This window comes from Podarcis muralis, chromosome 12, assembly GCF_964188315.1.
Source record: "Podarcis muralis chromosome 12, rPodMur119.hap1.1, whole genome shotgun sequence".
In the NCBI taxonomy this organism is placed as follows: domain Eukaryota; kingdom Metazoa; phylum Chordata; class Lepidosauria; order Squamata; family Lacertidae; genus Podarcis; species Podarcis muralis.
In genome coordinates this window covers 43,993,841-44,019,870 of record NC_135666.1, presented here as the reverse complement: position 1 = coordinate 44,019,870, position 26,030 = coordinate 43,993,841, and the positions used below count along the sequence as shown (strand labels likewise).

General features: G+C 41.8%; 1 protein-coding gene across 5 annotated transcripts in view; it reads right to left on the bottom strand.

Annotated features, from left to right (window-relative positions):
- RBMS3 (RNA binding motif single stranded interacting protein 3) overlaps nucleotides 1–26,030 on the bottom strand; it is a 749,106-nt gene that overhangs the window by 245,269 nt on the left and 477,807 nt on the right. For all 5 annotated transcript variants that reach the window (XM_077916336.1, XM_077916334.1, XM_077916335.1 and 2 more), the window contains one exon: nucleotides 8,408–8,499. In XM_077916336.1, the coding sequence (XP_077772462.1) occupies nucleotides 8,408–8,499 (92 nt within the window). The remainder of the gene's footprint in view (nucleotides 1–8,407; nucleotides 8,500–26,030) is intronic.

The following is a 26,030-nucleotide window of genomic DNA, read 5'->3' as shown; positions in this document are numbered from 1 at the left end:
GTAAAAAGTGGCCAAGGGTGACAGAGTCAAAAGAACTGGTGTTTGAACACACACAAACCCATCACCCAAAATGGGATCTAGGAAGCCGGGGTTTATTTATTTCAACTAAATAATAATAATTGACATCAAGTGCAAAGCTAAGTAGTCTTTAGATGGTAGTAATTATGTAGTAATTATCAAGAAGTTTTTCATAAAAAGAGTGGGAGGGAGCATTGCAAACTAAAAACCATCATCCTGACTGCAGAACTCAAAGCTTTCTACGCAATTTGGCCCTGGTTTCTTATATCATGTGTGATCATATATATTTATTTCTTAGATTTCCCATCTTTTTACTCCACAAGGCATCAGTCTACATGGTTCTATCACCTCCTCATTTAATCCCCATAATGACTCTGTGACGTAGGTTAGGCAGTGATTGATCCAAGGTCACCCCAGGAGCATCACAGCTGAGTAGGGATTTGAATGCTGATCTCCCAAGGTCCATGTTTGACACTCTAACCATGATGGCAGAGATGGAATTCCATCTACTCATGTTGTCATGTACATAATGCTGTGAGCTTCTCAAAATGATCTATAATACATTGCTGAGGAAAGGTTTCTGGAAGCAAAGCAGAAACAACTGGATACCTCTCCTAGGAAAATGTCAGTATTTAATATTAAGCATCTAGTTTAAAGAACCAATATTTGGGCTAGGCAAGAAACAACACCAACCTATCAGTGCTAAATGAAGAAAATTGGCTGACCAGATAAATTTAGGAACATCATTCGGCTCCTCCATGATAATATGACAACAACAATCGCAGATAACAATAGCTCTCAAAGTGAACCATTCACAGTCGGATCAGGTGTTGAACAGGGTTGTGCTATTGACCCAACTCTATTCATTATTTTCATTGCCATGATCCTACACTTTGTCGAAGGGAAACTCCCCACCGGAGTGGAAATCATTTATAGAACAGATGGAAAGCTCTTCAATCTGAGCAGGCTGAAAGCAAAGAGTAAGGTTATTGTAACTTCCGTCACAGAGCTTCAGTATGCTGATGACAACATAGTGTGTGCATGCTCAGAGTATGACCTCCAAACCATCCTAAATATCTTCTCAGAAGCTTACAAAAAGCTTGGCCTATCACTCAACATCCAAAAAACCAAAGTGCTGCACCAACAAGCACAAAATAACCGCTTTGCAGCGCCACAAATCCAACTTAATGGTGTAATGTTGGAAAACGTTGATCACTTCTCCTACCTGGGCAGTTATCTTTCCACAAGAGCTGACATTGATGCCACAATCCAGCATCGCCTGAGCTCTGCGAGTGCAGCTTTCTCTCAATTGAAGTGCAGAGTGTTTTAGGACCAGGACATTCACAGGGAAACCAAAATGCTTGTTTACAAAGCTATTGTACTACCAACCTTACTGTATGCTTGTGAAACATGGGCCACTTATAAAAGCCCTCTCCAACTCCTCAAAAGATTCCATCAACGGTGTCTCCAAAAAATTTTACACATCACTTGGGAAGACAGGCAAACTAATACCAGTGTACTGGAAGAAGCAAAGATCACCAGTGTTGAAGCAATGTTTCTTCAACATCAACTTCATTGGACTGGTCATGTTGTGCGGATGCGTGATTATTATCTTCCAAAGCAACTACTCTATTCCGAACTTAAAAATGGAAAGTGTAATGCTAGTGGTCAATAAAAGAGGTTTAAAGACTGTCTCAAGGCATTTTTTTTAAAAATGTAGTATAAGCAACAACAAGTGGGAAACACTGGCTTGCAAGCGCTCCAATTGGAGAACAGCCTTTGCCAAAGGTGTCATGGGCTTTGAAGACACTTGAACTCAGGACACAAGGGAGAAACGTGCTAAGAGGAAGGCGCGCTTGGCAAATCCACACCATGATCAACTCTTGCCCAGAAACCAATGTCCCCACTGTGGAAGGATGTGTGGGTCCAGAATTGGCCTCCACAGTCACTTACGGACTCATTGTTAAAACCATGTTTATGGAAGACAATCTTACTTGGCTACCAGTGATCGCCAAAGAAGAAGAAGATTTGGGGCTAGGCAAGAAACAACAACAACCTATCAATGCTAAATTAATAAAACGTTCCTTTAAACAAGATGTAGAGACAATCCACTCTCCTTTATTTTGTCCACATCTTCTTGAAAACTTATTTCATGATCCAATATATGGTTCTGCCAAGGTCTTTTTCACACTGAGATTCCAAACCATATCTACCCTGTATCTTCAGCTTCAATACAAGAAGATGCATTGAAACCAACAGCTTTCTGTTTGTGGAATCACTGAGGACATTTATCACCATTACCATTATTTCTAATGCTCATGCTATTATTTTTGCTCATGTCCCCATAACATAGTCACTCAATCACAAGAAGGTATGAGCAGGATTGGGAGAACACTGCAATTTGTGGAAATGTAAAAAGTCAGTGGGAATGGGGTGGGACAATGAGCTAGTAGCATTTCTACTCAAACTTAAATACCAAGTCTGACCTAGAGGAGTAAGTCATGAAAACTGATTGAAAGGTGTTAGTTAGTTAGTTAGTTAGTTAGTTAGTTAGTCAGTTAGTTAGTTAGTTACAACAAGATACAGAATAATATCCAGCCTTATGTTTCCTATCCACTGAAAGACAGAATACAGCATTGATAGCAAACTAGAGTACCACTGATACCTGGGTGTTATGACCTCCTCACAGGTACTGGGTTCAAGTGACAGAAACTCCAGTCGGCTTCTTGCCAGTGACTTCCCTTGGATGCACAGAGTACAGTTGCCACTGGCTTCAACACAGGCAATGGTGCAGGAGGCAACTGTAGACTACGGGCTTTATGGCCTTACAAGCCTCCCTTGTGCATTGCTTCACTTACTTCACAATGTGATACACGGTCCCTTCGGCATTGGGGGCCCCCTCCTGCTCATTCCCCTGAGTGGCCATGGACTTCTTCCCAAACACTGTGCTATGTTGCTTTGGTTTTGCAACGCTAAAAACATTATTAGCTTAAAACAGCAGCAAACCAGGTGCTCTCCTTACCACCTCGCCCAGAAGACCTCACACTGAAGAAGGCCTTTCCCATAATGTTAGAAAAATGCAACCTGTGCTGTTGATAGAAGTAGTGCGACTCATGCAACAGGTTGGCGATTAATATACACAGAACAATAATTATATATACTTTATCAACCTTCTGAGAAAAATACAAAACATTAAACAAAGCCACAAAGACTTGCGAATTACCCAGCCTAAAATGAACTTATAATGTCTGGTTTCAATAGATTCAATAGACTCAGTTTATTAGATAAGTTCAGTCTCCCTGCAAGCCCCAGTTAAAGGGCCCCATCGGGGGCGAACAGCGGCCTTTTGATTATTTGGACTGCCAGGGCGAAACAGGTACAAAACGCCAGCACCCTGTCATCTACAACTTCATTGTCTACAACTTTATTAACATCTATTAAGGAAATCAGCCCTGAGTGCTCATTGGAAGGTAAGATTGTGAAGCTGAGGCTCCAATACTTTGGCCACTTCATGAGAAGAGAAGACTCCCTGGAAAAGACTCTGATGTTGGGGAAGATTGAGGGCACAAGGAGAAGGGGACGACAGAGGACGAGATGGTTGGACAGTGTTCTTGAAGCTACCAACATGAGTTTGACCAAACTGCAGGAGGCAGTGGAAGACAGGAGTGCCTGGCGTGCTCCGGTCCATGGGGTCACGAAGAGTCGGACACGACTAAACAACAACAACAATCTACAACTCTACTAGCGCCTTTCCCATAATGTGGAAAAGCGAGGCAGGCCAATTCTGATGCCACCAATGCAACAGTAAAAAGGAAAAAAAGGAAAGGAAAAATAAATAAGGGGGCATGAGCAGGAGTGGGGCAAAGGTTGGCAGGAAGAGGAATAGCAGCCGGGCAGCAGCAGAGCAGCCACCCACCTCAGGCGGCACAATCACTTGTGCCACGGCTATAAATCTTGAGCTGGCTTTCAATACCCCAATCCACTTGTCTCAAATGCCTGCATGTGCATAGTTGTGGTTTCAACAGTGGAGAACAAAAGATGAGATAAGCATAGGGCAAAAGAGGAGCAAGTGGAGAACTACTGAAGAGAACCGCTTAGCTTTTGTCAGGAACTCTGGGTTCAGTAACTCAAAGGCACTTCACCTCTCTTCCGGTATAACTCCACTTCACCCTTATTCAGGTACAACCTCAACTTTAATCCTCTTCTCGTTCACCATTTTTGTCCCATTTTTTTGAAATGCAGATAATGCTTGCTGCAGCCTGCTTCACAGTGACCTTTGGAGACTTAATTAATATTGGAAGTATGTAATGTGAGATTCTCAGGTGAAGGAACTACAGGAATTCCAAATTGCATCAATATTTCATGCTTTCCGCATTGAGATTCCGATCTTGGCTGGCATAATCATTCAGCTAATTCACCCTTATGGCTCATTTCCATAAGCAGCCTCAGAAAAAAGTTTCAAAACTTCTCTGGCAAAAAAAGATTCAACAGAAACAAAATCGCCCTCTTTCGAAAAAAATTGTCAGGAAAGGTAAATCAATTGACAGGTGTCAGTTTTCAGAGGGTGTCTACTCCAGCCACATTTGTCCAGCTGTTGCCATTTCTATGAAGTACTGCCCATCATTTGTGGGCAATGTCACTGCATTATGTGATATGGGAACCCCCCACATTATATAGTGATATGCTGTGCAGGGTATATAGCTGAAGACATTTTTTTTTAAAAGAAGGATTTACCTGATGGATGACCCACTCACTTATGGGGCAGGAAATGGGTTTTGGTTGTTGTTTTTAAAAAGAATTTGTAAATATGGTTTTATTGCTTTTAAGAGTTTACTGAAATTATTTTATTGTTTTTTGAACTTGTGTTTTATTCTGGAGGGTTTAAATCTTGCACACGGCTTCAATGTATTAATTGTTGTTGTTGTTGTTAAAATATGTATACCACCCTTTATCTGAAGATCCCTGGGTAGTTCACAACAAAAAAATACAAAGTGGTCTATGAATACGATACAAAGCAGTCTATGAATTTGTTAAATAAGTGGGGGTGGGGGGAGTTGAAATCTCCGCCTCAGGTTACAGGGGATCAGTGTGAACCAATTCATTCTGCAAGTTATCTAGTCAAATGGGAGGTTTATACTGTAAATTTTATATATATATATTCTACCACGCCCATCTGACTGGGTTTCCCCAGCCACTCTGGGAGGCTTTCAACAGAACATTAAAAACAGAATAAAACTTCAAACATTAAAAACTTCCCTAAACAGGGCAGATAAAAGTTCAGATCTTAAAGAACTAATGTCAACTTGTGGAAGGGCCTGCATATTCCAAAATCTCTCCTATTGGGCCCTCATGCTTCCATGAATACAAATCAAATCAAATATTTATTATTGTGGTCAATGGCCAGCACCAAAGAACAAAATAAGAAGCACATAAACACATTATCCGAATGTGTGTAATAGAGAATAATAATAATAATAACAACAACAGAACAAGACAGAGTGAAATAAACGGGGCATCAACAACATGTCACCAACTCCAAAGAAGAAAATGACAAAATGTCTGGAATCGATCCCTGATGGGCTTCCATAAATACTGTTTGTTTGAAAATTACAATCTGTTCAAAATTTGGACAGAAACTTCTAGCTCTTCAGATGTTCTTTGGACAGAAAACAAATTGCAGCACAACATATCCTACTAAGGATGAATTTACATGTTTATATTTACAGAGGTTTCTAACTACAAGACTACACAGCTTTTTTGTGCTTGCTCCTAGTTGAGCGCATTGGAAGCATCCCTATGGAGAAACCATGAATTTGAGGTATTTAGAACAATTTCATTATCTGAACTCCATGGTTGCATCTCACGGTCCATTTGTACATAATAGGCATAACTGACATCAAAGAGTTTCACCAAAAACATTTTGGGGGAAAGGCAAGATAGAAATTGAATATATAACACAACAATTTATTTAGATGACTTACATACCACTATTAACATATGTCAATTTACACCAAGGTCAAACAACACCCATACCCATATATAAATGTACTAAAATCCATAAAATGACATGATCATTAAAATGCAAAGCACAACGACTCATAACAATTTAACTAGGTAGCAGTTTATTAAGCGCAGCAGCAAATGAAACCTTTTTTTCTAGTCAGGTGTCTCCTCCAAATGCCTGTTGGAAAAGATGTGTTTACAAACCACCCCAAACTATATAAAGATGTGGCCAGACACACCTAAGAAGGGAGGGGTTCTGCATGTGAGAAGCCAGCACTAAGAAGTCTCTTCCCAGGACCTCCACACCACACACATCGACCTGTGTAGGGACTCAACTGCTGATCTTAAAGCATAGGCAGTTCAATACGAAGGAAAGTGTTTTTCCAGTATTTGGGTCCCCTACTTTTTAGGTCTTTAAATGTTAAAGTAAGCACCTTCAATTGGTCCCAGAAAACAATTTGCAAACAATACAGACGCTTCCAAAGAGGATCCGTATGCTTGTGGCCGACTGCCCCTGTCAGCTGTGATTCGCACTAGTTGCAATTTCTGGTCCATACAGCCCCAGGTAGAATTCATTACAATGGTCCAACTTGGAGGTTACCAAAACACAAGTAACCATAGCCATGGTTACACAGAATGTGGCACAGACAAATGCACATAATTTAATTAGACTGAGGGTGGATTCTAGTCCCCCCCCCCATTATCAATCAATCAATCAATCAATCAATCAATCAATCAATCTCTTGTTCTTGAACACCAGCCAGTGCCCAGAGCAACTACCAATAATACTGAAATACAATGCAAAGAAGATAAAAACAACAATTAAAATCTTATCAACCAATCAACAGCAATCTTTAAACCACAATGAAGTGCATTGTAAACTCTCTGCTAAATTGAGGAACCACAGTCTGGTGAAATGCAAGCATTTAACATGACACCTAAATGTCAGCAATATGGGGGACAATGAGGAGACCGTTGCATAGACAGAGGGGCCACCACTGAGAGGCCTCTGCCTCGTGTTACCACTGCATGGACTTTGTCCACTGCCGGCTCCACAAGCATGACCTCCCATGCAGATCTTAAAGCACTAGCGAGAAGGTCACGGGGGATTTATCTTATATATTGGCTTATCTTTATTTAAAGCATTTGCATATCACCTTTCATCTAAGCAATCTCAGAATGGCAAGCAATAGGTATACATAATGAATTATTCATATGCAATAAAACCATACCGTTCGGCAGAATATGAGGTGGCAGCTAGAAAACACACAGCAGGCTGAGAGAGTAAGGAAAATAAATTGCCTGGGGAAACAGAAGTGTCCCAGAACCTGGCACAGCCAGATCATTTGAGATCCCCATTAAAAGAAGGTTGCTAAAAAATAATTTAATCTGCAATGGGCTCTACAATCAATACACGGTCGCCAAAGTTCCTCATGCGTGCAAAAACCAGGCAATCTGTGTGTCCCTGCTGCATTTCGCCAAGCCAAGATTCTCTGCTGGAGAACCAAGACATGCAACTCTATAATGCGTATTTGTCTTCTGGGGTATCCAGCAGGTGTACTCGCTGGATCCATCAATTGTCCGATACTGCATGCAACCTCTCATGGCCAAAGGGAAGCCCCTTATGATCTCAATGTCTGCATATGCTTTGCAGCTTCAGCCAAGGGCACTGCCTCCAGAACCTTTCTCCCATAAGCCATCTCAGGTTTATGCAGAATGGTGCAAGGCTTGACCAAGCCCCAAAGTATTGAGGCTGTGCAGTAACCATGTACCAACTAGCCAGCCCTGGAACACACATTCCACCTCTCCACTGTCATATTTAGGGCCTGGATGTCAGTGCTCTTCCCATCTCAAGCATATTAGTAGTAGTAGTAGTAGTAGTAGTAGTAGTAGTAGTAGTAGTATACCACCCTATACTCGTAGATCTCAGGGTGCTTCGCAATATAAAATCACAATATAAACAAAACCAGAAAATGCACCATAAAAACAAAGACAACCTAATAATCCCCCTTTCCATGTTTTTAAAGGGCATTGGATGTCAATCAGCCAAAGAGGAAAGTTTTCACCCGGAACCTAAAGGTGTATTAACCTTGTCTTATGAAGTTCCTTGAAAGATGGCAGGAGAGTGTTATGGAACTTAAGAGCACCACGTTTCAGGACCCGGGCAAATCACAGGCATCATACACATTGGCAAGCCAACAGACAAAAGAAGATGAAGAAGAAATCAGTAGAGTCAGAAGACAAACTTGTGTTGAGTAATAAAACAAGATTGCAAGAAATCCTGATTTAGAAAACAACAAGGAAATGGAACAATCCCACAAAATTATCACCGCAGAGAGTAATACACAACATTACATAGTTAAGAATGCCCTCTCATTGATCTTACCTTTGCCATTTGCGCTTGAACTCCATTTGCTTTAAGAGATGCTACTGCCTTCTGTGCTGCTGCTGGGCTGTCAAAATCTACAAAACCATAACCTTTAGGGGGGGAAATACAGAAGTATTCATTAATACCTTCAAAGAACATCCAACTTTTTAAACAACTTCTCTCTTATCAACAACGGCTTCCAAGTTAGCCCTGCTTCCTCTATCTACCAAATGACATTTCTGAGACAGCGAGACAGAAAGGAGTCGGCAGCCACCCCACAGTGCCCTATGTTTTCTTTTTCCAGGACACTTCCTCTTTTTCATGAATATGTAAAATGAGAGTCGTCATAGCGATCCGTAGTTAAAAGTATAACTCAGCAAAGGTGTTCTCCTTTTTGCTCTTCAAGAGATGGCAGCCCTAGCTAGATCCAGTTCCATGGCCTGCTAAACTACCACTCCCTGAACTTCTGAACTAAGAACTAGTCCCCACACTTGCTTTTTCCCTCTTCCCTCCTGTTACCATTTCCTTATGTGCCACATCTTTAAGACTGTAAGATTATAATCTAATTACCGGTAAATTATTTCTAATCTCTGTAGTCTGCTCTGGGAGTCTTTTTTAACTGAAGGATAGGGTAAAAATACTTTTATATAAACAAACTGTTTTTTCACCTCCATCTCATCTTCTTCTCTTTCCATGGTTCATTTTACACATCATAAATCCCTGCATATTTTACAAAAGCTAAACCATTTAATATTTCATTGCTGCATCCATCAAAACTTATTTAAACTGTTGGATTTATCTTAATGCTGCCAACGTTTTCAGGTGTACACAATTTCCCCCCAATATATTCAATAAACGTTTCCCAATCTTCTCTAAACTTATGTTCTTCTTGTTCTCTTATTCTATATGTTAAGTCTGCAAGCTGCGCATATTCTGTCAGATTAAGTTGCCCCTCTGTTTTGGTTGGGACCTCGCTTGTTTTCCATTTTTGGCCTAACAAAACATGGGCCGCAGTAGTAGCAACAGTGCTTTTTTCTGGGGGGACCCAGGGGTACACATACCCCTAAACATGTTGTGAATCTTTGTACTTTTGTTCATTTACTGTATTTTTCCAGATTTGAACTTTAAAATGGTGATTTTCTTGAGTCAAAATGACTCAAGAAATGACCCCTAAACATTTTTAAAGAGGAAAAAAAGCCCTGAGTAGCATACATAAATACCCTTTTTTGACACCTGGGAATTTCAGTCTGAATTATCCCCAACAAAAAGGACTCATTGTTGTTGTTTGGAAAAGTACCTTTAAACATTTTTTTCAGTTCATTATGACCACATGTGAAAGAACGTTCCCTCAACCTCTTTGCATGACTTTCCCTATCACCTCAAAACTGAGGTAAAGGTAAAGGTACCCCTGACTGTTAAGTCCAGTCACGGACGACTCTGGGGTTGCACGCTCATCTCGTTCTATAGGCCGAGGGAGCTGGCGTTTGTCCGCAGACAGCTTCCAGGTCATGTGGCCAGAGTGAACCAGAGCAGTGCATGAAAACGCCGTTTACCTTCCCACCGGAGTGGTACCTATTTATCTACTTTGCACTTTGACGTGCTTTCAAACGCTTTTGACGTGCTTTTTGAATGTGCTAGCTGGGCAGGAGCTAGGCTCAGTGGTTTAGACCACAGCGTATCTCATGTTTACTACATGAATCTGCTTGTGAATATTAACAATGAACCTCTAGGAAACAATTTCTGACGTTCCACCATTCCCCTCTCGTCAGCCATGGAAAACTACATTTCTTCTTTGGTGAACATGGCACTAATTTCAAAGTACTCTTAGTATTATGATGCACCCAAGAAGCATTGCATTCAAACCTATTTTGGACCTTTAATACACATTGTATGTTTTTGGAATATATGCAACATGTCTCTCAGTGAAAAGCCACAGCTTTACCTTCGCCCTCCCCTTAATCCTTGCTGCAATCCATATAGCAGACACCAACTTGCCTGAAAGCTATAATAATATTAGCACTAGAATGCTGATAGCTTAACAGCTTTCAGGCAGACATCTCCATTTACTGGGTCAATATGCATTAATACAGAAGGCAGCCACAAATATGTGGCTACACTGACTGTACTGCATTTTTTATCCAGAAACCTTGTGCATGAATCAGAAGGGGGTAATAGGGAGAGGTATGTAAGCACCCTATTAAAATCCCACAGTCTATCAATATTGAATTCCCAATATAATAAAATGCCATTCCCAACCCTATATTGAAGGTCAGATATCTTATTCAGGCCTCATCATGGGACTGAAACTGCCTTGGTCGTACTGGTCGATGATCTCCGGCGGGCTAGGGACAAAGATGAGAGCTGTTTCCTAGTTCTGCTGGATCTCTCAGCGGCTTTGATACCATCGAGCATAACATCCTTCCAGACCGTCTGGGGCTGGGAGCTGTGTGTGACACACCACACCCTTTTGAGAACCACTGGGGTAACCTTATGGGATCCCACAGGGTATATTACTCTGCAACTAGTCCTTCTGAGTAGACATATGTAGGCCTGCACTGTAAGGCTGAAATCCCAGACTATCTCCCATTTAGCACACTGGTACCTACTTCTGTGTAGACATGCACAGGATTGTCTTATAAATGTATACAGTCGTACCTTGGATCCCAAACACCTTGGTACTCGGACGTTTTGGCTCCCGAACGCCACAAACCTGGAAGTGATTGTTCCGGTTTGCGAACGTTCTTTGGAACCCCAACGTCCGACGGGGCTTCCATGGATTCTGATTGGCTGCAGGAGCTTTGGAAACTGCACTTTGGTTTCCAAACGTTTTGGAATTCGAACGGACTTCCAGAACGGAGTCCGTTCAACTTCCAAGGTACGACTGTATTATGGAAAGGGCAGGGAGACAGCCAAGGTAAAGTTCTAGCAATCAACACTTGTCCTTGTTCCAACATTCAAAAATTCAGAAGGGGCAAATACTTGTTTTTACATACTGACCACAAAGGGGTCTCTTCCATTCTCTGACTAAGGATTCTTTTTATTGATCAACTGACACAATAAAGGCACAATGGCTTCTTTAGATATTTTATAATAAATATTATAACAATATTGTGAATGAATAAATATGACAAATATTGGTTATTTGCTCCCTATCATTGTCTATAGAGCCACAGCAGGCGCTATAACTCTCTAACAGTTTGACTTTGCCCCTGATGGCACACTCTTCCACTCTCTCTCTTGACAGACAGATGCCAACAACATAACAAATAAAACACGTTAAAACACGTTGGGTTTTTTCCTTTAAAAAAGGAACATTAACACACCAAGGGTTTCCGGATCCTTTATTACTGAACAAGTATTAAGAATGAACAGCAGGTCTTCTGGTACAGTACTCTGTTGAAAAGCAATCATCACAGCTGAACTCTTGCAAAGCACAAGTACCTTTAATTAACTTTAAGGCAACTTTGCACAGCAATTTAATCCAACAGCTCCATTCTTGCAGGGTTTCCTTGATCATCAGAAAGAACAATTCCTATGCAGGGGGTCAGACAGCATGAAGAAGCAGATTCACCATCACATCTACAGCCCCGCCGGCTAGGGTGGAAGGTGTTTCGCAGGGAGTCCCTAAGGCAGCCTTTCTTAACCTTGGGTTGTTCCTGAACTATGACTCCCATCATCCCTGACCACTGTCCATGCTGGCTAGGAATGATGGGAGTTGTAGTCCAGCAACTGGAGAACCAAAGTTGAACAAGGCTGCTCTAATGGGATCCGCCTCTGCTGCCTGCCCAGAAATTTCCATTGACTGCTATCCACAATAGTTTCGCACCTGCCAGGTCAAAGCTTGAGACTTTCACTGCTCCAGAGCCTCCATAGAGTTAGTTCCCCCACTGCCACCAGCAGAGAAGCAGCTATGTGCGACCCTAATCCCTCTCCCATTGAGTCAGGATTGCAGTCCTGATAGTCAATGCAACCATTTATAAAATATCAACAATGGTGGACTTTGACTTTGCAACTGAGATACCTGGTTTTAAGAAATCCCACCTTTGCCTAGGATTTATTGGCCCACTTTATGCGACCAGAAACAAGCTGCAGTGCATCTCAAGCTCACACACTCTCCCTGCCTTCTGCCCCTTTGGTGAGCTTCTACAGTCAAACTTTAGTTGTCGAATGTAATCCATTACAGAAGCCTGTTTGGCTTCCGAAATGTTCGACAACCAAGGATCGGTTTCCGATTGGTTGCAAGAGCTTCTCGCACTCAAGCGGAAGTCGCGTCGGACGTTCGGCTTCCAAAAAATGTTCAGAAACCGGAGCATTTACTTCCGGGTTTTCGGCATTCAGGAACTGAGGTTTGACTGTACTACTTAAAGAAGCCACAGTTCTATGTTACACCCACACTCAGGCACTACGGTGTGCTTTAAACTAAATATAATTTGAACAACCCGGGATCAGACTGAGGGGTTCACTGTTCTCCCCTCCTGAGTGGAGAAGAAGAGAGGCATTTATTCCCAGTAACCTAAACTCAGGGCTTCTTTTTTCCTGGAAAAAGTGGTGCTGGAACTTGTTGGGGGAGCATCCAGCCAAAGTTATTGAGCCCTAACGCTAAAGAGGTACCAGTGAGTTCTGCTTGGAAAAAGCCCTGCCTAACCCACAGATGACTGAACTGAAATGATGTGTGGTCAACCCTTCAGCTTCAATTCCACATCTGCAAAGGGGGGGGGGGAATAATTTGCACAAGAGAAAGCACAGTAAAAAAAGACTGTACGAGTTGCATTAGAAATTCTTGACAAATTACCAAAAATTCATAACTCCTAGTAGTAGCAAACAAATGGAAACACATGACAGCGGCTCTTCACCTGTCATACAAGAGATATCTGGCATCTTCCCAAGAGTTCTATAACACAACAAAATATTATTATTTTGCATTTTGGACTCTTATTCCCCCCCCCCCCACTTTTTAGGAAGAATATTCATATATTACACACGTAAGAAGTCCAGTGCAAAGTTACTGCGGCTGCCTCCCTACAAACGCTGCCACCAAAAAACCCAAAAACATAATTAGCATTATGTTTTTATGTTTTAATTAACCGTATTATATTCCCAACCATATTCCTCCTTTTTTTTTTTTTTTAGTCTTCTCATAGCATGTTACAAAGAAATGAACTTGTTATACACAGCAGTCCTAAAAAGTGTTCTGCCCCATTGTTAGTAAGGGATTACACAAACATCTAGATCTCAGGTTCCAATACATCTCTCGCGTTAACTGCTTCATGGAGCTGTAGTTTCAGCTTCTGGCCAGCAAGCATTCCGGCTAATTCCACCCTTGGTTTGACAGAACCACCCAAAATGGCATTTCTGACATTTATTAATCCTTGTTAGCAGGCAAAGAATTGTTTCACTATTCTTATTTTAAATGAGAACAAATTCATACGCATCCTGACAATAAGTCTGTTAAGGAATCCTCCATTATAAGTAGGCATTTTCAGAAGCAATGCCCACAGTCTGAATGTAAGGTCTAGAACAGTGGTTCTCAACTTATGGGTCCCAAGATGTTGTTGACTTACAACTCCCATCACCCCTAGCTAGCAAGGCCAGAGCTCAGGGATGATGGGAGTTGTAGTCCAACAATATCTGGGGACCCACAGGTTGAGAACCGCTGGTCTAGAAGAATGTTAGAAGAATTCTGCTGAAATCAGACCAAAATCACATCTGGTCCAGCCTCCTGATGTTTGAGGGGCCAATGAGATGCCTATGGGAAGCCCACAAGCGGGAGACGAGCAGAACTGCACCCTCCCCACTTGTGCTCCCCAGTAACTATTCCCAGTAACAACCCACTATGGGAGCTTGTTGTTGTTGTTTATATACCACTTGTATCTTCCAAGGTTCTCAAGGTGCTGTACATGGTTCTCCTCCTCCTCATTTCATTCTCAAAACAACCCTGTGAGGTAGGTTAGGTTAGGTCACCCACTGAGCTTCATGGCTGTGTGGGGATTCGAACCCTGCTCTCCCAGGTCCTGGTTCAACACTCTAACTGTTATGCCAGGCGGACTCAAGGTAGTTCACAAACATCATAGCTAGTGGTCACTGACAGCCTTAACCTCTATGAATTTGTCTCACGCTGCTCTTAAAGCCTTCCATGTTAGTACCGTTATGGCATCTTGAGATAGGTAGCAAATTTCATAGCTTAACTATACACAGTATTAAGAAATGCACAGAATCAATAAATACTTTTTGCCTGCTCTGAATAACATTATTCACCTTCCTTGGATGAGCTCAACTTCTAGTGTCCAAACTTTTTTCAAAGAGGGCCAGATTTGATGAAGTGAACATGAGTTGTTGATCTTTTTTTAGGATTTTACCCCAGGAAATAAACTGCCACAGGGGCCAGATTAAGCCGCCCGGTGGCTTAGATTAGGCCCCCGAAATGGACTTTGGACATCCCTTAAATATACATGTATCTTCTTTCTCCACACTATGAATAATTTTGCACACATCCCCTATGATGAAATACTACTTTCTAAGCTAAAAAAAGACCCTAGTATTGTTTAAAAAAAAAAAAAAGTGAAGCATGACTTCTAAATGGATGTCAGAGTATTCCAACATATACAGAAAAAGAAGGAGAAATTGCCACAGTTCCCAACTTCCCAAAGTTATTGTTGTTTTTATGTCCACAAATGATACCTAATGAATGGGAATATATAAAAAAAATAAACAAATTGTCCAGTGGCACCTTAGAGACTTAGAGTTTGTTCTTGGTATGAGCTTTTGTGTGCATGCACACAAATAATGAATGGGGTTCGTTTTACATGCTTTTGACATTTCCTTTACACTGAAATGAATGTTAAGTATATAAGTTGCACAAAGAGTTACGTAGCATACGTAACTTGCGTGAAATAGCAGACGGCGAGACAAAGGACGTAGAATTTGGCAGAAGCCAAATGGAAACAGCACTGTGATGAAGGCAGGTCAGAAAAGAAATCCACATGGACAAAGGTGCGGTTTCTCAGAAGCAAGGACCACACTCGCTTTTGGAGGAATGCCTCCAACTCTGAAATTTAATATGTATATAACTGTGTCAAGACTGTCCCTTGTGTTTACTAACCGCTAGGAACCCCCACCTGAAAGAAAGGAAAACAAGTGACTAATTTTACTTAGGCTTTATGGCATGCAGAGAAAAAAAACAACAGTGAATCTATAGGCACCAGTCTGTGTACGTGTACATGTAGGGGAAGCCCACTTAAAGACACAGCAAGTGGACTTTTATGTGTGGCGTAATAAGCTCTGTCTGAAACTCACAGTCAGAAACTAAACAACTATGTCTCCCATAACCTAAATGGCTGCTGGGAGCCTCCTGAGCTCAGTTTCTCAATTCCATAATTAACTTGGCAGCAGGTTCAAATGAATTAAAACTGAATGTCACTATTTTCGCAACAAATCCCTCATCCTTGTCTTTTTCTGCGGCTTGTCAGGAGAAGACCAGCAGAACAGCAATTAGTGGTAAGCAGTGCAGTGAAAAAGAACCAAGTATACACTAATTAGGTCACTCACCAAGCACATTCGTTTCATTGGCAGATTTAATCAATGTTTTCCTGAAATGCCTTAAATCTCTTATGCTAATTTAAAGTTTTGTTATTATTGTTCCTTTAAACACAGATGGGATGCCTGGAGATTTTCAAGTGCTTTCCCGCCCCCTCCCCCCTCAAAAAGGCTTTCTAAATATTATGCCTTACATTTAACTGCTTGTCCATGTTTCACAGGAACAGATATCATGAAATTGCAACAATTTCATTCTCAGATACCTAAGAATATGGTAGGCAGGACTGGGCAAACTCAAATAATTGTTACATGGCTACATTTAAAGAAAACAACAACACTCAGATGTGAGCAATGTGTGAACATTATTTATCTATTAAAACAGTCTTACGCTTTTTTAAAAAATAAGAAATGAGATTCCTACTAAACATCAGGAAGAGTGCTGTTCGACAGCAGAACATTCTCCCTCGGAGATTTTTAAGCAGAGGTTTATATGACCACCTGTCATGGATGCTTTAGCTGAGATTCCTGTATTGCAGGGGTTGGACTAGATGACCCGTGGGGTCCCTTCCAACGCTACAGTTCCATGATTCTATGAAATCAATTAGACTTTAGCCATAGGTTCATATCTTGAGACCAAGTCAGTTGCACTTTGTTCTCATTCATTTCAGTGGGACCCAAGTGTAATTAACTTTGTCAGGACCCAATTCATAATTCCAGATTCATAATGAAATATGCATCTTTAAATCTCTGTTTATAATAATACTTTTATTATTAATACCCCGCCTATCTGGCTGGGTTTCCCCAGGCACTCTGGGCGGCTCCCAATAGAACACTAAAAACAGAATAAAACTTCAAACATTGAAAACTTCCCTAAACAGGGCTGCCTTCAGGTGCCTTCGAAAAGTCAGATAGTTGTTTAGTTCCTTGACATCTGATGGGAAGGCGTTCCACAGGTCGGGCGCCACTACTGAGAAGGCCCTCTGCCTGGTTCCCTGTAACCCCACTTCTCACATTGAGGGAACCGCCAGAAGGCCCTCAGAGGTGGACCTCAGTGTCTGGGCTGAACGATGGGGGTGGAGATGCTCCTTCAGGTACACTGGGCCAAGGCCGTTTGCAAGTAAATCAGCCTAGCTCAGGGGTCAGCAACCTAAGGCCCGTGGACCACTGGTCGTTTAACCGGCCCACAAGCCACCGCCGAACCGAGCCGCCCACTTGGTGAGTCCCCGTGCAGCACAGCGACTCACTTCCACAGCACCGAAAATCGCGTCTGCGCAGACACACACGCTGAAAATCGCGGGCACGATCCAGCCCATGGAGGGTTCTCCGCTGGAGTGAATCGGCCCAGGCGAGGTAAACCTTACCGACCCCTGACCTAGCTGGATCAGAGTGAGAATCTAGCATACAGCCCATAGATAGGCTTATTCAAAAGTGGGCAGATAACCAGAAATAAAGCGAGTACATCTAGAATGAATTCAATAATCTATATCTATACAGTCCTGATAATGCGTCTTCCTTCCTATGTACAAGATTCGTGCACTCACTCCATGAAGACTTTGCACCATCTGTTCTATAGCAAAGTTTCTTCTGGTTTACACCATGTGCTTACCTAGGGTATCTCTTAAAAGTAATGTGCATCCCGACTAGCAGGTAGTGGGCATAAAAAGTGATTATCTGATAATTTACTATGCAAATTCCAGTGATTGTTTTATGCACAGTGGATAAAGAATCAAATTAAAGTCTTATAACCCTTGGAAAATTAGCGTTAGCAAGCAGAGAGGTTGATTTGCCCTTGAAAACTAAATTACGAAGTGCAAATTGTGTAACATTCACATAGCCTGTACCATCTCTGACTACATAAACGTGTTAACCATGAAACATTTTGAATTATTAAAACCCATGATTTTAAGTTAGTAGTTAACTTGCGACTGGTCAGATTCCTATGTTAATAGATAATTAAGAGCAGCTGACAGCCAAAAGGAGAAAAGATTTTCCACAACCCACAGAGGATACAAAATCATGGTCGAGGATATATTTATTTTATTTAGAATGATTCCCAAGGCACCCAGTTTGTTACAGAGGCAATATATAAACTTGAAGGTTTCTGTTCCCTATTGTTCATTTGGGGAAATTTTCACAGAAACTTCACCCTCTTTATGGTACTTAAGCAGAGGCAATAAAACCGCAACCCCGCCACACACACCCAAATTTTCCTTTCATTGTAATGCCCATTTCCTTCATTTGTGTTTAAATTAAGAAAGACCAAAGTTTTAGCCCCTGTAGATTTAGAAATTCATTTATAAAGGTGAGGTCAGAGTGTTTTAAAGGCTGAGATTTACATGCCAATTCTAGATTCAGGATTGAGTCCCAATGGGGCTAAGTCCCAGGTAACTACGGGATTATTTGCTTGGACATAAGTCCTACTGCCTTCAGTGGTCCTACTCTTACGTATGTCTGTTTAAGACTGCAGCCTTGATGCAGATTAGGAGGCAAGAGCTATTCTTTGCTTTTACTTCAACAACAGAGGAAAGAGTTTCAGCTGAAGGCCTTCCTAAACAAGGAAGCTTCAGCCAAATGCCAAAAGCTGTAAAGTGTCAGGGCTTGGTAAATCTCAACCAAAAATGCATTTTACACGGTGGGTGCCAGCACCGAAAAGGCCCTACTCCATGTTGACAGGCCTCAGAGATAGCTGAGGAATGCAGAGTTCCATGGTCCTCAAGAAAGGCACTGAGTTCTGCCAAACATTTTGGGGTGGGGTGCTCATTGCATGTGCATGAGCTGGTGGGGCCTTCCACCACCACTGGGAGTCCCAATGGGGAGCGCTGCCACCACAGGGAGGCCTGACAAGGCCCTCTGCCAGTGCATGGAGGTCCAGTGTGGCCTGTCATCACCGTGACCCGATCCCTCAAGATTGTGGGGCTCAGTCCCATCCCCACATAGTTTGGAGAGGGGTGGGTGTCCTCAGCCCCAGAGAGTTGGTGCCTATGGTGCTCAACCTATTCAATGTGCGCTCTGAGATAACATGCGCAGATGAGCTTGAGGAGTCTCCATCGTTGTTTCTGACTGCACACCTATCAACTACCCACAAACCTCTGCTCTTCATCAATTATCCATCTCAAAACAGCAGAAAGCATTACTGGCAGCTTTCCAGAGGCAACAGATGCTCTTCCCAACGGTGGAAGACTGGGCCTTCTCTATCCCTCAAGAGGCCTCTGGTGTCTCCCTGATTTCTCGCTGTTTTAGCTACATCTCCACTGTCTGCCTCACCATATATTGTTTACTTCTACCACACTACCCCTGAACATCACCCTCTAAAATTCTCACAGCCAAACTCGTCAGGGACCTTTAGGTGTCATAGTTAATATATACGCACTACCTGCAGCCAAAGCTTCCTTAGGAACATTTAAATAAAAGCAGAAAGGAGCTGCATGGCTCTGCTACTCCAGATGCTGAGGCAGTTTTCAGTGGCCAGTAAGACTAGACTGTTAATTAGGACATTATTTTATTATTTAAACATTCTGGTCTTCATGAATTTTTAGTGTTCAGCAGATTAAAAACAGCATTAGGTCGACCTAGGTCATATGACGACAGGATAAACGAAACATCCCAAATATTAGCTGCCACAGAAACAGAGGAAATTTGAATTCAAGAAGCTGGGCTATGAATTGGCGAAGGCAAAATTTATTTCAAACCCGAAGTGAACTTGTCGTTTATGTCTTTTGCAGCAGCAGTGTTCAAAGCAGAAGTAAACAGGATGGAACTGACAAGAAAGAGTGAACTCAGTGAGCACACCAAACCTACTGCGCTTTATTGGAAGTAGTATTTAGAACAATGAAAGCAGGATGCTTTGGCAAGTGGCTCAGGAAAACATGCAACTAAACCAAATTGATGAGCCTGTCATTACTTCGATTACTCTGGGGGTGGAGTGATGGGGGAAGCCCCTTGTGTAATAAAATGGTTTTCATTAAGGCTATACATCTACTTGGGGCTATGGGTTTCAGGTAAAGCCATCTGAGTGCTTTTCTACAACTGACCTGCAATTTAGACAAATAGATATATTATAAGTATGAGACAGAACCCATAAAATACACTCTCCCACAAACAGGGGTGGTTTTACTCCCACTTTATAAGACACAATCCCCTTATCTGTTTGAACACTCCAGGTACCCTGCTGAAACTAAACATACATTTCATCACCATCTCGTTGCAGTTAAACTGGCAGTAAACATCAGTTGATAAAGCTGGCAATAAAACAGAAATATATATATTTAATGCTAACAGATGGCAAGGAGTTGCTTTGGACATTGTGATGTGGTAGACAGAACAGGAAACACAAATGTCTTGCCTTTCAGTTTACTTGCTTCTTTCTCTATCTCATCCAAAATCCGACATTTACATCGCCCTCCTGGGCTCCTCCTTACATGAATTTCCTAGTGTGGCAAGAGGATGTGAGAATGCTATTTTGGGTGAGCCAGTGGAGCAGAGGAACGTTTGCAGTTTCTCTTCCTTCCCTCCCAATGTCATCATTTTTGAAGTGGACCTGGCATTTCCTAGGACTCGTTTTTGGACTCCATATGAAATATGGGAAGCTCAAACAAATGGTCTATCCCAGACCTTCTCCATGAGACCTTTTTAACTTGAGATGCCTAGGATTGAATGTGGTACCTCTTTGCATGAGTGTTGCCCTTTCCCAAATCTCTATCACTGGTTGTGCCATACATATCACATGCTAAACTTTTAAGTGAAGATAATGGGAACTGAACTTAGGCACTCCTATATAGAGAACATAACCACTATCACTGAACCAGGAAGAAGTGAAATCTTGAGCACATACACGTGTGGTACCTTGGTTCTCAAACGCCTTGGTACTCAAACAACTTGGAACCCAAACACTGCAAACCCGGGAGTGTTCCAGTTTGCAAACTTTTTTCAGAAGCTGAACGTGCTCCATTTTGACTGTTGCACTTCTGATTTGAGTTCCACACTCCCGTTTTCAGTGTTATGCTGAGGTCTGTTTTGTTTTTGCAGCTCTTTTTTTGTTTTTGTGGCTGTGTGGAACACAGTTCAGCTACTGATTGATTGACTGTGTGACTGAAGTACATTGTTTATTGCTCTCATTTGATGGAGCAATGGTCTCGTTAGTAACATTCATGTTAAATTGCTGTTTTAGGGGTTGTTTTTAAATGTCTGGAACAGATTAATCCATTTTACATTACTTTCTATGGGAAAGTGCGCTTTGGTTTTGGAACGGACTTCCGGAAAGGATTAAGTTTGAGAACCAAAGTACGTGTGTGTGTGTGTGTGTGTGTGTGTGTGTGTGTGTGTGTGTGTGTGTGTAAATAAATATTGCTGTATTTTCTGTTTTCAGTAACCATTGGTCTTCTCAGGATCTGACTTCATGGTACAGAAAGCCAAGCACACTATTCACAACTTGGAATGCTTTCAAAATTTACCTCAAGTTTTCATAATTTAAAACACCAGTCTGCTTCAGTTTGATTGCATTACTTAGAATTACCTAGTGGCTGAAGATTAGAGTATTGAAGCATCTTAAAGTCCTAAGTCAAATTTGTGCAAAGTCTCAATAAGACTTAGCTATATATTATTCTCTTTCTGCACCTGTTGTCCATTTTCTCCCAGTGATCAGTTTCACCTTATCACCAAGGAGTTGGGAAATAGAATCTTGCACTTCATCCCTTTCCCAAATTTTACTGTGATGTAACCTGCTCCAATATCCATGAGCTCCTGAATCCTTCAACAGGGATATCCACGGAGACCTCTCTTTGCTTAATATTTTAAAGACGTATATGAGAAATGGATCACAATAGCCTAGCTAGTCACACAACGTCAGAAAATGCTGGGAAACCTTTAGCCTAAATGTTTATGAATTATAATTGAGCATTCAGGTGAAACAACAACAAAACCTTTTATGGAACTATAGCGGGCACACAAAAAGGTCCGATAAAAACACTAGTATTTTATCCAAAGGGGTCTTTACGGTTTTTAAATATACAGAGAAATGTGTACTAGAGGTTCTGCATCACTTTAGACAAATCCTGAACTGAAATAGTCCACTTCAGAGAGCTTCAGGTGTCATTCAAAGTGAAGCAGGTTCACTCTGAATTGGTCTAAATCTGGCCTGTTCCCAAAGTTTCAGGAATGATTCTGCAATACAGTGTGTCTATGAAGACAGATGCTTCTCCCAAGCTCTCCCCCATGGAGGTGGGTACACTTTTGCAACTGATAGCTCTAGCTTCTAATCACAGGGAACTTTTTTTACAAGGGCTCATAAATGGCAGCGCTTTCTGCAAGAATGTTGAAGTACTGTATCATAACTGAGTGATCTCTACAGTGAATGCGATTTTCATTTTTAAAATGCCAATGAAACTACGAGGATAAGAGCAAATCCCTTTTTATCAGTGAATTTTAGCTTTAAAAAGTGCCTGGCATGAAAAGCACCTGTCTAAAATTTTGAAGGATCCATTCCCTGCAAACTTCATCCATTTCTGTCTAAAAAGGGAGCAAAGCTATAACAATTGGCTGATTTCCCCATCAACCCATCAGGGAGGCATTGGGGTTTGGATTAACAGATTTCCCAAAGTTGAGGTTCTGTTTCAAACCTGAGATGAAGTTGGTGTTCTCCAAAGTAGTCCGAGCCAAATCAACCTGCTTTCTGAAGTAGGCTCTGAACTAAAACTTCCATTCGGCGAATATTCCTATAATGAATACTTATCCACATAAATGCACACAATAACCTCCCAAAATGAGAGAGGTGAAAACAATGCAAGGTTACTTTCCCCTCTCAGGGATGTCCCATTATTAAACACTTTCCCCTTTCAGCTATTCAACTTGATCAGACCACAAGCTGTTTGTGATCCCATCTACTCAATTTTACCACTCCATTAACTTATATCTGATTAGGAGACCTGGGTTCAGTTAGGCATTGGGGGGAAGGCTTTTCACCCTGCAGTGAAATGTATTTCCTTCACCTCCAGGCATAAACTCATTCTCTGCTTCAGAAGAGCTATTCAGCAGTTAATCACATGGGTGGAATAAAAGCAGGTGTTTCCTATTGGAAACCCAAATTGAGCCTACTGCAGGAGGTATGAAGAACATATGAAAAACCCTACTGAGCAAAACCAAACTCCAATACCTTGGTTCCCCGCCCCCAGTGGCCAAACAGCTGCCTCTGGGACACCCACAAGCAGGCCATGAGGACCACAGATCCACAGCAACTGGTATTCAGTCAAGGTGCCTCTTATCCTAGAGGTAGGACAGAGCTAGCGTAGTTGGTAGCCATCAATAACCATATCTTCCATGAATTTCTATGAATTCCTGGTACGAGACCCTACCTGCCCGCTGTCTCACCAGAGTGGTGCATACTCAGGTTATTTCCCGCTTGGACTACTGCAATGCGCTCTACATGGGGCTACCTTTGAAGGTGACTCGAAAACTATAACTGATCCAGAATGCGGCAGCTAGACTGGTGACTGGGAGTGGCCGCCAAGATCATACAACACCGGTCCTGAAAGACCTACATTGGCTCCCAGTACATTTCTGAGCACAATTCAAATTGTTGGTGTTGACCTTTAAAGCCCTAAATGGCTTCGGCCCAGGATACCTGAAGCAGCATCTCCAACTCCATCGTTCAGCCCGGATACTGAGGTCCAGCTCCGAGGGCCTTCTGGCGGTTCCCTCACTGTGAGAAGTGAGGTTACAGGGAACAAGGCAGAGGGCCTTCTTGGTAGTGGCACCCACCCTGTGGCACGCCCTTCCATCAGATATCAAGGAAATAAACAACTATCTGACTTTTCGAAGGCACCTGAAGGCAGCCCTGTTTAGGGAAGTTTTTAATGTTTGATGTTCTATTGTGTTGGGTGGTGATTCCAGGGTGGTGATGGGTGGTGATTCCAGGCAAGCAGATTTCACCAAAACATCAAGAGAAAACTTCTTCATGATAGAAGCTGTCAGTGCAACAGGCTACCTTGAGAGATTGCGGCTCCCCTAAGCTAGAGTTTAGACAGGAACGTTGCAGCTCCTTTTTGTGCTGACAATTGTTTCTTCCATTCCCAAATAGCAGAGGTGGGATGAGGAATCTCGCTCTTTTCCTTTTAAGACAAAACTGTGTCTTTGAAACATCTCAGCACATATCCTTTATTATTTACTGGATAAACTTATTCATGTTTCACTTTGTACCTGTTCCAAGCTGGACGGACAAATTACTCTTTTTCTTTTGCTTAGACAAACAACTATGCTGAATCCATTTGTTCTTTAAAAAGAGTTAAATATTACATCACGGTGAAATAAATTAATTGACCTGTGCTGTGAACAAATAAATCACCAGGCCCAATATGCAACTTCAAATTTGCAGCTCATTTCAGCAAGCGGGCTTTGCTCTTTCTTAACATATGAGTTAAGTAAGCCTTTCTGACAGGTGTAAGAGCCTCTTATATCACTTGCAAAGCTATGGTAGCAAGATATGACAGAAAATTAGGAGTAGTCATAATATCAGATGTTCCATATCACCAAGTATCATAACAGAAAGCCTTGGTACACGAAATAAAAGAGAACATGTAGTACAACCAATAAGTTTTTTTGCGGGGTAGGAGGGAAGGATGACATAACAAGAACATTCAGTTATGCCAACATTCTTAACAAAAACATGTCCAAATGTCTATAGGATCTCAATAACAAAGTGGCTGATTTCATTAATCCAGGGTTACCCATATAAAAATGACTTATAGCATATCTAGATGGCAGTTTTTTCATCCACTTTGCAAATGGTTTCGCTTTCAGGTTGTTAACAGATGTACTGTGCTACTTTCCCCTACCTGCACTTTCCTGGCTGCCATTTTGAATTTCCCTGTCTATCACGTTGCTAGAACTTGCCTGAACAAAGAACTTCTTTCACATAATTCTAGGTACTGCAGTGTAGAATTTGGCTGCTCCATTGGTCTCCTTCATTATTTCATCTCAATATATCCCTTCTCCAAGGCTTAGGACTATGTAAAGCTACTCCTTCCATCAAGCTGGGTACCATGAAAGGCCACAGCTCTCCAAGTCTTCCCCGAAGAGACTAAAAGTTCCGGGAAGAGACGATGTCCTTGAGGTCCTTGTTAAGTGAATATACTTTTACAGACGGGCACAGAGAAACATGCTGATCATACTGTGGTTCATTACATTGGGAATGAGGAATCCCTGAGTTCTCAGATATCATTTGATTACAACTCGCCAATGATTCCTTTATTTGGCAAATTGGTGGTTAATATTCCAGAAGAAATTGTTGTTAAATAAATAGGAAATAATGTTTAAGAGATGATCTCCTGATATTTGTTGGCATCCATCTGTCAAGAGGAAGGTGAAGTCAACCCGATATCTCTGTATTTTTAAATAAGATACTCATGAGGGGAGGAAGTAGGTGGTGTGGGTGGGGGAGGAGAGGAAGGGAGAGAGACAGAGAGAGAAAATAACTTGTAGGGTTGGGAAGTCCAGAAGAGTCTGTTTTGTCCAACATGGGGAAGATCACACTAATAATGTTCTGCTGGCACCTCTATCAGGGTAGTATTTGGGTCCCTATGTCTTCTGCATGTGATGTTCCATGATTTGCATTGTATGAGGTAATGTTACATGTGTTTCAGGTTTAGAGAAATTTTTGACAGATACTAGAATTAGACTAGACACCCCACTGGTTAAATGAAGATGATACTCTCCCTTTAAAATGCAATGCCCAATGCTGGTTAATACAGGCTACCCAAATATTTGACATTGATAATGCTGGCCTTGCTTTTACTTCATTTTTTTCTACAGCCCTGTCCCCAATCGCTGCTCCTTGATGACTGCACCATTCCATTTATAATTATTCACTGAGTCTGCATGGTGACAAGGAATGTCAGTGAGCATGTCAGCTTTGGTGCTGAGAGCCAAGCGGAGCAGCACTCAAAGCTTGATGAGTAATCAAGGCTTATTTAATTGTAATTAATTTGTCACCACCCAGACAATTTGAAAACAAAATCAAAACATGCAAGTACCAGATAGGAGCCAGATGCTGATCCCACTAACACTATATTACAGTTGCACCAGCTTGCAAAGTCAACAAGCCATTCCAAATTTATAC